The 11471-nt window shown below is 39.3% G+C and overlaps 2 protein-coding genes across 2 annotated transcripts in view; one reads left to right on the forward strand and one right to left on the reverse strand.

Moving 5' to 3' along the window:
- Nucleotide 1: 1 nt before the first annotated feature.
- Nucleotides 2-2078, forward strand: npb (neuropeptide B). Its single transcript, XM_005925078.2, has 2 exons — nucleotides 2-1066; nucleotides 1563-2078. Exons 1-2 carry the CDS (start codon nucleotides 803-805, stop codon nucleotides 1689-1691), a joined length of 393 nt encoding a protein of 130 aa, XP_005925140.1. The 5' UTR covers nucleotides 2-802; the 3' UTR covers nucleotides 1692-2078.
- Nucleotides 2079-2109: 31 nt separating this feature from the next.
- Nucleotides 2110-11471, reverse strand: part of gnav1 (guanine nucleotide binding protein (G protein) alpha v1) — a 44742-nt gene continuing 35380 nt past the window's right edge. Inside the window, exon 9 of the mRNA XM_005925077.3 lies at nucleotides 2110-3528. Coding sequence (XP_005925139.1) covers nucleotides 3338-3528 — 191 coding nt within the window. The 3' untranslated portion in view covers nucleotides 2110-3337. The remainder of the gene's footprint in view (nucleotides 3529-11471) is intronic.

An 11471-nucleotide genomic window follows, 5' to 3' on the forward strand; every position in this document is an offset into this window, starting at 1 on the left:
TGGGTGATTTATTGAAGGAAAAATTGGAACCCTTTACCCCTCAAGTGAGGTTATTCAGTAATTCTGTTATGCTGTGGGCGGCATTTTGCTGGCATGGTTTCACTCCACTTATTCCCTTAGATGACTGCTTCTTCCAAGATGACAAAGCTCCTCATCCAAAGGGGGCACTGACTCAGTAGTTTCACGAGAATGATGTGAATCATATGCTGAGACCTGCACACTTACCAATTTTGATTCTAACTGAACATTTGAGGGATTTTCAACCAACTTCTTAAGCAGCATCTCAACAACCATCAACAAAACGACAAATCCGGAAATATCTTTTGGAAAGGGGAAAAAAGAAAACCACCTGTCGCTCAAGTAGAGTTCTTTTAGGAATGAATCAGTGAAATACAAGGTGTCTTCCTTTAATTTGTCGGTATCCGGTGTCTGTTGTGTTTTGACTACAGTGTCAGTGTCTGTCACGGTCGACTGATGTTAATCAATTTCGCTCTGACCTCTTCAAGGGTCAGAGATTTGCTGACGTCCTATGACCCTCTATCACTTACCACATACACAAACACATTCCAGTGGCGCCAATAAACCATCAAGAGCGGATCAATTCGGATGTTTTTTTTCCTCCTTTTGAAGATGGATCATCATCCGCCCACCTCATAGCTCTGATTTGACGAACGACCTGGGTCACGATAACGTCGCCCAGTCAGCCTATATAAGCAGCAGAAAGTTTCCTGAACACCAAGCAAAACAAACGCACCGCTGACGAGAAAAGTTCTGCGTAAAACGTGCCAAGACGGTTCCAGACATGGAGAAATCAGCCAGGTTTGCTGTGGTGTGCGTTGGAGTGTCTCTGCTCATCTCCTGCTATTCAGTTGAAGCCTGGTACAAGCAGACCACCGGTCCCAGTTACTACTCGGTTGGTCGCGCCTCAGGTTTGCTGTCCGGTATCAGGAGGTCACCGTATGTCCGGAGATCCGACTCCGAGGAGACGCTGATGGAGAGCGGAGAGACAGTCGGTAACAACGTAATCCCGGAGAGTTCCAGGCAGATCTCCATCCTCAAAAGCATGGTGAGTGCCAAAAAAGAACATACTACAAACGCTATTCTTGTTAGGAAGCGCTTTAAAACATGACCATTCAGAGTAAAACGAAGAAGGTATGCGCGTAAAGTTTGTTTTCCATTCAGCTCGCACACTGGCGATTAATTAGTGCTGAAAGTTTGACATCTTAAAAATAAAATAAATTTAAAAAAAAAAAAATCAGGATGAGATTGAATTAATACTCCTGATATATTTGGGTTTTTTTTTTTTAAATATCTTAAAGACAAAAACAAAGAAAACAGAAAAATGAAATGATTGGGCGCTGAAGGTCAGCTTTAATAAAACTGCTATCGCATATTTAACTAAATCTAAACTGATTACATCCCTAACTCCAGGATTAATTATTTTAGTCTGCATGATTTTATGTAATCGGTGGAAATCAGTGAAATGTAAGTTTTCAGGCTGGTTAAACAGGACTCGTCTTTTGCCTTTAAATTCTCTCATCTGTCATTTTCGCCTCATTCAGGCCATCTGCGTGAAGGACATCTCTCCAAACCTGAAGAGCTGCGAGCTGATGCGGGACGGGACGGGCACCTTCCAGTGCAAGGCGGACGTCTTCCTCACTCTGGACTCCCTGGACTGCCTGTCCGCGTAAGTCCCGACTGGACTCGTCCTCCGCAGAATCCGGGGAGCACTGCTGTGGAAACCGGAAAAAAGAAAAGAAGTAACGAGGATGCATGAGTGTGAGGGTTTGATGGCGACTCCCGGGAAAGACCCACAAATTGTCAAAGACGGACCGCTGCAGACTCTGAATGTTCTCTTATTTAAACCCCTTAACATTGTTCAGTTTTGCTTTTGTTGCGTAGACATGAGTGTAAAAGAAAAAAAACAAGAAAAACATCGGTGTGAGAGATGTTCGCTCAAGCCGTTTTCTTCCCAAATTATTTCTCATCTTTAGTGTTTGAACCCTGACATTTACCTGTGTTGCCAAACTGTATTAAATATACGAGAAGTCGACTGCAGAGCAATTTACTGTAAAGTACTTTTATTTATTTTATCTATTAAAATGAACAAACACTGGTAACCTGCTGTGTAGTCTAACTGTGTCTTTAAATCTTCAACTGCACAGGGGACACATAAGTGGTCCAGCACGGGATTATTTGAATCTTATCCATTTGCATGATTTCCGTTGAGTTTGCAGCATAACATTTATTCTGTACTCCAGATTCAGTACAACCCATAAAGTAAGTCTCAGGACGTAACACTTAATGAACTGTAAACATAAAAAATAATTCAGAAAGAAGAAACAAAGAATGAAAAACACATTTCATACATGCGTATGAAGCATTTATATTACAGCACAGTAAAACAACTTCATCAGGCACTTGGGGGTGTTTTTCTCACTGTTTTTCTTTTTTAGTATCCATATCACACTGCATCAGTCATTACCATATCTTGTTTATTACTGGAGTCAGTAGCACAGGGGAGCCCTGGAAACAAACTCCAGCTCAGCTAATTGCAAACAAATCACATATAGGTGGTTTCATCCTGGCTGAAAAACACAAAAACAGGGTTTGTGTGTAATACTGGAACAATAATTGTCATTGGTGATGGGAAGGAAATTAACAAGTCAGACGTTTCACTTTTTAAATTCTAATAAGTTTCCCCATATCAGTGTGACTGGTAGGAATCAGAAGATAGAGGGGCTGTGCACAGATGTGGGTGTTTTTAGCTCAGGATGTCAAGTCAACACACTCTGGTGTGTTTTTAAAGTGATTAAGACCTCATTTAAAAAAACAAAAAACAAAAAAAAACAAAACAGGCATGACGCACAGCAGAGACAAAGTGATGGATGAGCGGGAAACGCATGATGGAATACTGCGCCACCAAAGTTACTGAACAAACCCTCACCCACGCTCCATGCTGGCCCCACGTTCACAGAGGAGGACACAAATAAATGCCACATGTATCTATATCCAGTCTTCAAACATAAAAATCAGCGTCACTTTTCATAGTTTGACTTCATATAAATCTACAGTATAAAACATTAATGCCTTTTACTTTCAATTAAAGGTTTCAAAAGTCAACATTTCGGGGACCAACACGAGCAAAGCATGAACCGAGTGGTCCTCCACTTCAATCTGCTTTGAAACAGTTTTTAGAAGCTACATGTGATCATGAAATCGAAGAGGAGCAGCAGAGCTCCTGGGGTTCTCCTCACATTAGGGAGATCAGGAATCATGTTTGCGTGACATGATCTCCATATTTCAGTATTTAAAATGTGACAAAGTCCACACGCAGTCACAGGAGCGACACGGCCTCCAGGTTCTCTTTGATTATTGTCTCCATAACCACCTGGAAGACAATCTGGATGTTGGAGGTGTCGGTGGCCGTAGTGAAGTGGTGGTAGATGAGTTTGCTGGGCGTTTTGTTTAGTGAGATGAAGGTGACGGCGATGAAGCGGGCGGCCGAATCCACGTCACAGTCTGCACCTGACGAAGATGAGGGGGGAGAGATCAGATGTGTTTGCAAAAACTCCCAGAGTTGCTTAGTTAATGTTGAAAAGAATGAAATTCTGAATTATGCATTTGCATTTAGGAGGAGATGTGACACCAGTGGCAACCGGCCCACTGAGGCAGTGGAAGTTTCTACTTTTCTATTACAAAAACAGCTTTACTATTCAAGTTTTCACTGACAAGAAAGTGGACATAAGACAAAACAATTGCAAATTATGTAATAAAAGGCAAAAAAGTTTGAGGTGCAGATATTTAAGCACATTTTCTGCCACTTGATTTGAATTAAAACTGATGCGGTGTGTAAGCATCATTTTACTGCCTTAGCTGCTTGTGGGTTATTTACAGTTTGGTCCATAAATTTGTTGGACAAAGACATCGTATTTGTAGTTTTGCACCTCCACAGTGAATTTTAAATCAAATAATAAAGTGCAAACTTTCAGCTTTAGTTTTGTTACAACCATGTTTATACTCAGTCCCTCACAGTCAGAGGTTCATAATTAATTGGACAAACTAACATGATTTGAAATATAAGGACTAGTTTTTCCATTTTAAGACAAAAAAATAAATGTCTGAACGAGGTCACGACCCATGGACATCACCAGATGCTGCATTTCCTACCATAAGATGCTCTGTTAGGCCTTTGATGCAGCCACCTTCAGTTTCTTTTGTGAGGCTTTCTTAAATAGATGGACAGGTTCTTATATAGCACTTTTTTTTACTCTACTTGAGTTTTATAAAACGTGTTATTCACCCGTTCATATCAGTACTTTTTTCTAAGTGTTTTCTATCTAGCATTTACATTCCAGTGAACATATCTTGGCATCGAGGTTGGAGCAGCGAGTGACTGAAGGTTAACTGGATCGAACCACCAACCTGATTAGTAAATGACTTGGTCAGATGTGTGAAAGTTAATTTTCTTAACCATGGAAATAATCCTGTCATCGTGCACTTTACTATCTTTCAAATGTTTTTGGTGTTGCTGAGCTGCCCAGTGCATTCATTCCTATTAAAAATGATCAGGTTGTAGATTTGGTGAATCCCAAAGTTTTTTTTAGGTTTATCTCCATTTTTTAGCCAAATTATAAATTTGCACAAGATGTTATATTATACTTTTCCTTATTTTCTGTCATTACTGTTCCACTGTAATGCCAGTGGTCATGATTTGAAATGGTGAATGTTTATTTTAATCTCATTTTAATCACGACCAGCATTTTTAAATCATTAAATTTAGGCATACATGAGTAATCCCTGTGAGGCAGAATGTTCAGACTGCTTTGAACACTCAGTTTTAAACGGTTTGCTTTTCAGTTTTTTTGTTCTCTGTGATGTGACAGAGCGGATATCCGAGCAGCTCCACCTGCTTGATGTTCAAACCTTTTGTTTGCGAGGTGCAGCCCTTCTGAGGAAAAGCGGTTTAAAGGGAGAGGAGTTAAACAGAGGAGTTTATTTCAGCCAGAGGACGAATTCAGAGGTCAAACCAAGGTGCCGTTTATGATAAATAATGATTATTTTGAACTGTGAATCTTCTGTAGTAGGGTCTAAAAATAAAAGAAGTCGTGAGATGATTTATGAGAGAGGAAAGGAATAAAAAGCAAGTTGTAGTAACATTTTATACTAGATAAGAATAAATACTGGGATGAAGTAGAAAGATCTTTTTTAATAACTCTACTGTTTGGATATTTTCTTAATTCAAGAGAAAACTACGTGGTCACAGGCTTTAAATTAAAGGTGTACCCACACAGGGCAGCTGGAGCAGACAGCTGTCCACCAAGCCTCCTCCCAACCATATCTGACTAACCTAACTGGACCTCTCATCTGTGTTTGTGCTGTTGGTACTTTTTCAAGCAATAAATGGCATTATCTGACAAATAACAGCTTGAAGTTTGTGCTTCAGTTTTAATAAGTGAAATTCTAGTGTTTCATTAGTCTGTTACTAAGCACTAATTAGCAGATTTGTGTGTCTGTGCGCAGCAGCTTGCTTCAAAATTGGACTTAATAACAGCACTTGAATAAATGCACTTAGTCCATTTCCACGACTGATACTAACCAAGCAGAGAAGCTAAACTAGAAAATAATGAATCAACAGTCCAGCCATCCAACTTCTGTCAGCTCCAAGCAAACAAAAACACAACCTACACACATAAAAATGCCGGGAGCCGCTGTATTACTCATCATCACATCTGAGGTCAGTGTGAAATAGACTCTTGCTCTGCAGGCTGACCCCAATCCCAAGTGTTTTAGCATTTTTATTGACATTTGCATGCGAGCAGAGGGGACACGGCCCCTGTTGAGCCCACTGAGACACGAGAAGTGAAATGTTGAGCAGATGCAGAAATCCCCCCAAAATATCACAGTTTGCAGCAGGCTAAGAGCTCATCATTCAATGTACGCATTTAAATCCCCTAGGTGACGCTGGACTAAATTTATGCTTTTATGACAGCAAATACCTATATTTGTAAAACGTGTGAGCTTCATTTAACTCTTGATAGTTTAAAAAGTTTTGACATAGTATTGATGATTTTTAAACACTAAAACCTGGCAGCTCAGTGTTGGCCAAACAGATAAATACCAACATTAATTTTTTATTATAAACACATATGATAGCGAGCATCTAAAGACAAATTCAGGCCGTGATGCATCTGCTGTTTTTCATGATGGTATTCAATGTTTGGGTAGTTACCGTAAATTGTGCAGTACTTTCTATGCAGCTCTAAATGCACTGTGCTTTCAGACAGCACTGCAAGATGGTGAACTTACTGTCTACTGAGTGATTCTGGACACAGCCATGGACTTTTGCATGCTATCATGCTGACCGTGGTAATAACATTCCTAATGAATATCAATCCTACCTTTAAATTGCGGTAAATACAACCGCAGATGTCGCCCAGAGTGCAAGATCTTGTCTTGAAAAAGGTCTATCTTGTTCATGAATAAAATCTGCAAAGAGAGAAAAACAATGAGCTGAGAGAAGGAGTTCATAACAAGAGGAAAATCAGTGTGAAAGAACAACTGTGAAAGATCACGTTTGCAACTAAAACTCTGCAGTAACTGTGGAAAAACATGAAATCCACTGGAATAAATCACAAATATTCACATTAAATGCAAAAATCAATAGCTGTGTTGACACAAACATCGTGTGTTGATGGTGGATCAATGGCTTCGCTCACATCAGTGTTCAGTAATCTGTCGCGCACTTTCCTGCAGTCGAGTTCCACAACCTCAGCGACTCCTTTCGTAAATCTGTCTCTTTGTTTACTTCCTCAACCTGACTACAACTAAACTACACCGCTACTTTTGGCTTTGTAGTGTACCAATTAAAACTCAGACCAGGTTTTCTCTTTCTGGCCTGTCTGATCACAAAAAAAAACAAGGACTAGTTTTTTCCAATAATAACAACAGAGGGGAAAGGTTGTGCACATTTTCAATGAACAAGAAATTGAGCGACACCTAGGTGTGCAATTATCACTGACCAGCCAAAGTGAAAAGTTAATTGAGGTGGAGGTTACAAATTTCCCTCCCACATAAAAAAAAGGGTATCATTAAACACTTTTGTTTAATGAGCCTGTTGGCCATGTTAACATGCAGGTCCACACACACACAACCCTGCACATAAACACGTCACACAAAGATACTTAATTGCCTATTTGGCTCTAATGAAGCCTTAAATACGGTTTTTTTTATAGCGTAAAAATGAATAACCTACTAGGAGAGGATTGGTGCAATACAGAAACAATCACATGAAGAGATTTTCTATAATACACACACTACTTAAAACTTTAAGTTAAATAAAGCAAAAAAAGGCCTTTGTTTTCTCAGAGATTGGAGTTTCCTTTTTCCAAAGGTTAATCAAAAGTGTTAAAAAGAGGTCGCAGCCTTTGCATCACTGTATTCTAAGTGGACCGCAAACTCAAGTTAGGTGGAATAAACTAAACAAGTTCATTACACGGTTGTTTTACTGTGATCGTCAACCAGAAATGGGAATGGAAAAACAGAGAGCCAAAGATCATCCTAATTACAACTCGCCGTTTAATTGCAAGTGACAGCGCGCTGAGAGACAAAAGGCAGAGACAGCGATCCGTGTGTGGAAACAACATTTACCAGACACATTAGCTTTATGCTCGTCTCGTGGTGTCATAGGGAACAATCGGAGAGCGACAAAGATTTAACTAATTTCTCCTCGATTCATCGGCGAGCTCCGCCCGCCTGAGCCGAGCTGTCAAACTGAACCGAGGTTCCCACCTTTTCTGGACGGGTCCTTTTTGTTTTTTGACTTTAAAACAAAGGCAAAGTCTCTCTCCCGTCTCACAGAAAGACATGTTTAACATTTTCTTTTCCATTGCTTTACGCTGTAACCTTGTAAAAATATAATAAAGTGGTTTCCAACATAAGTCTTGGAGCAACATGGTGTTACAGGAGGGTTAACAAGATAGGAAGGAGTATATTACATTAGACACTCAAGGACATCTTTTTCTGTTTGTATTTATTTGTCAGGGACTTTGTACAAGAACATCACTCTCCCAAGAGAAGAGATGCATTTTATCAGATTTAGCTACTAGCTAATTTCCATCTGCAGTCCCCGAGCAAGTCAAACAGGAATAAAATGCACAAAAAACAAACAAGACCTATAAAAATGTAACTGAGATTCCCGGCCTAACAAACTGAAACACGGCAGCTGATATAGAATCACAAAACAAACCCAAGTCTGATAAAAATAACAACCATCAAGAACCATCAAACTTATATAGCATTAATCTTTAAAAGGAACTTAAACATTAAACAACTATTAAGAGATTCATGTTCACAGGACGTTTACTACTTTCTTTTGTGGCGCATTGAGAGAAAGCACAACTTCTCGTAGGAGCTTTAGACTCCCCTCGAGCTGCTCTGAGCTCTGTCCTTAAATGTTTTAGGACAAACAGTCTTTAAAATGAGATGCATACCTGAATATAGAGGTAAATTCCCCAGAACTTGAAATGTTATATTGACTACGAGTGTTATAAAGATGAAACTGCAACAGTTTGCTATGTAGGACTTGATTTTTAAAGGATTGGTTATAATGTTGCAACACGAGCAGCAGTTTCCTTCAAATTCCTTTCAAACTTGCAGAAAAGTAGCTTTGTTATATTTTCATAACTTGCACGTCTTCTTTTGTGTTTTTAAAAGCCAAGTGAAGGAGATAAAATAATAAATATTTGACTTCTTCAACGTTGTCTATTTTATGATGATGAAAAAAAAAAGTTTGGAAATGGTCTCTGCTGGTATTTTGTTATAAAGTGTGTTGTTATCAACTTCATCAATATTCAGCTGAAGATTTGACTTAGTTGAAACCTTTTCTGTAACATGAGACAGCTTCCTAGCCACTTGCTCAGCACTGCTCCCACTCCCACGGGAATCACAGTATCACATCTGCATTCATTCATCAGATTTTACTTATTAAACTCTTTATTGTATTACAATTAAATTTTGATCTATTGAGCACTTCACTTTAAAAGAAAAAAAAATCATCTGAGCCCCTTCTTTTGTGTATTTCTTTCCCTCTTTGATCCATTTTATCTTGTGTTAATATATCAGTTTCATTGAGGAAAGTTGTTTTTCATGTAATTTGCCAGCTTCTAGGCTAAATAAAGTATCTCATCTTACTTTATGTGGATAGCTTACGCTCTCTAGCACCTGAGCCACAGCTGCCTGATAAAATGAGACTGAAATGTAACACCAATAGCGGTCAGACTGAAATATCTCAGCAGATATTGCCATTACGTTTTCCTGATGGATCCGATCATTTTTTGTGATCCCTTCAACTTTTCCCCTTAAGCCAAAAACTGTTGGGAGCTATTGTCAGTCCTCGTTGAGAGAACTGAATTTGTTTTGTACAAATTACCAGTCTGATAAGATGATAATGAATAAAACTAGCCCACATAAGCACAGAATCATCACTTATGCAGTTTCACAACATATTTCTGATTTAAAGAAGTGAACAATTATAAAGCCCGTCTATGAATAAAACACGTCTCCTTCCTATGATGACGCTCTGTGGACTCACATCTACCCTCCTGAGGTCAAAGATGAGTTTCTCACCATGGATGTGCTGCGGAAGAAGATATTATTGCAGATGGAGGAGAAGAGCTTCATGCTCTCTTGAAGACGATTCTGCAGAGAGAAGATATTACAACCATCAAACAGCTGCAGAGAGAACAGCAGACACACTTTCACTTTAAACTCTGTCTTTAATAGTAGTCTGAGCTAAAAAATAAATCAATAAATGAATAAATTAAAAAAAGACTTCTGCTTTCGGTCACTTAACAAAACAAACATTTGTGAATGAGTGATTCTGTGCATGCTGTACCACAGAAGGCTCTTCCACCAGGGTCATGTCGTATCCGCTGAGCGATACCACGAATAGCACCGCCCTGACGTCCTCGAAACAGCCAATCCACTTCCTCCGCTCTGTTCTTTGACCTCCAACATCGTACATCCTACACACAGACGAAAGGAGGGAACGAGACAGTTTAAACATCTAAAGAGAGATGCACAGCAGTCCGGAGCGCTACTGGGTTGGCAGTTACTTGCTGATGAATATAATAAACACACGTCATTCTGTGAGATCCCAGAAAGTCACTATCAGTAATGAGGAACCACCTTCACCTCACTGTTTTTGAGAAAAATAAAAGGAATTTAGAATATTCATACCTTAACCCTGTGATGTCTCACAACATGCCATAATATCTGCATTGAAAAGTCTTTGTTTCAGTAGAACACATTTTTCACAAAATCTATCATGACATAGAAGATAATGACAAACTATAGGTGTGTGCTTCTGATTCGGCAGATCAACACACTTAATCAGGAGTGCTCAAGGGGCTAAACACACATTACAAACAGTGATTATTCACCCAAACATTGTATTACCTTTACTGTAAGCAACATATTATTATTATAGTTAGCATAAATTTATAATCCAGATCTCTTGTCTGTCATTTTACCAAAACGATAGAAATCCTGCTCATTTTCATTCAAGTATTTATAGACCACATGTCTGTGTTTGCGATTAAGTGTATGATCTGAGATTGTGCCGTCAGCGTGTTCATGACCTCCCATATGGATGATGAAGCCTGCTGAAGTGCCTCAGGATGCCTCTCATCAATGACAGATTGTATTGGTTTTGGATAAGGTCATATTTTTGAAAAATGCTATTTACACTTACACACACACAAACAAGGAGCCTCGTGCCGCACGTCTCTGCAGACCCCCCCTTACTTTTTCAGTTTTTCCCGAGACAATCACACCGTGGCACACAAAACGCGTAAAGGTCAATGTTCTCCAGAAAGATGATAGAAAGAAAAACACAACAGGAATAAGAGCCGAGGAACACAGAGAGCACCACAGATCAGTTTCTGCCACTTCACCCATTTTTCAAAGCCAGATGTGCCACCTTCCTTTGAGCATCTGTTGAGTTAGTGCAGCTCTTTATTAAGAGAGGAAATGAACATGTGGAGACACAGACACACAGGGGAAACAAACAGGAAAGACTGCAACATAAAGATGAGATTTATGCTGGAAATTTTCAGTGGAATGGTTTCCAGACACAGGAGCTGTCATTGAAGCTAAAGTTCATTATACAAACCTACTAATAAGCCACGTGCATAACGCCACCTGTATTACAAATAAATGTAATAAGGTAGGATTTCTGATGTGCACACATACTGAGTTTAACTGTTAGTTTCCGTATTATATTGAATGTAGTTAGCATCCAGTGGATTGCCATCCAGCAGAGTGACGTTTTTAGCTAATTACTACTACTAGCATGTTGATGGTTTGCCAGTTAAATGTAATATTTGCTCATTAGCGCTAAAATTAAAACACAGCAGAGGTTTATGGTAGTCATGATTTGGCAGGTACTTGTTCTTGAACAGAAGTATAAA

This window comes from Haplochromis burtoni, unplaced genomic scaffold, assembly GCF_018398535.1.
Source record: "Haplochromis burtoni strain Fernald_Lab_line unplaced genomic scaffold, NCSU_Asbu1 Contig_70, whole genome shotgun sequence".
NCBI classification, from domain to species: domain Eukaryota; kingdom Metazoa; phylum Chordata; class Actinopteri; order Cichliformes; family Cichlidae; genus Haplochromis; species Haplochromis burtoni.

Coding starts and splice junctions, on each gene's coding strand:
- npb (XM_005925078.2), top strand. CDS start 803: ATGGAGAAATCAGCCAGGTTTGCTGTGGTGTGCGTTGGAGTGTCTCTG. Junction 1,067..1,562: donor TCTCCATCCTCAAAAGCATG/GTGAGTGCCAAA, acceptor CGCCTCATTCAG/GCCATCTGCGTGAAGGACAT.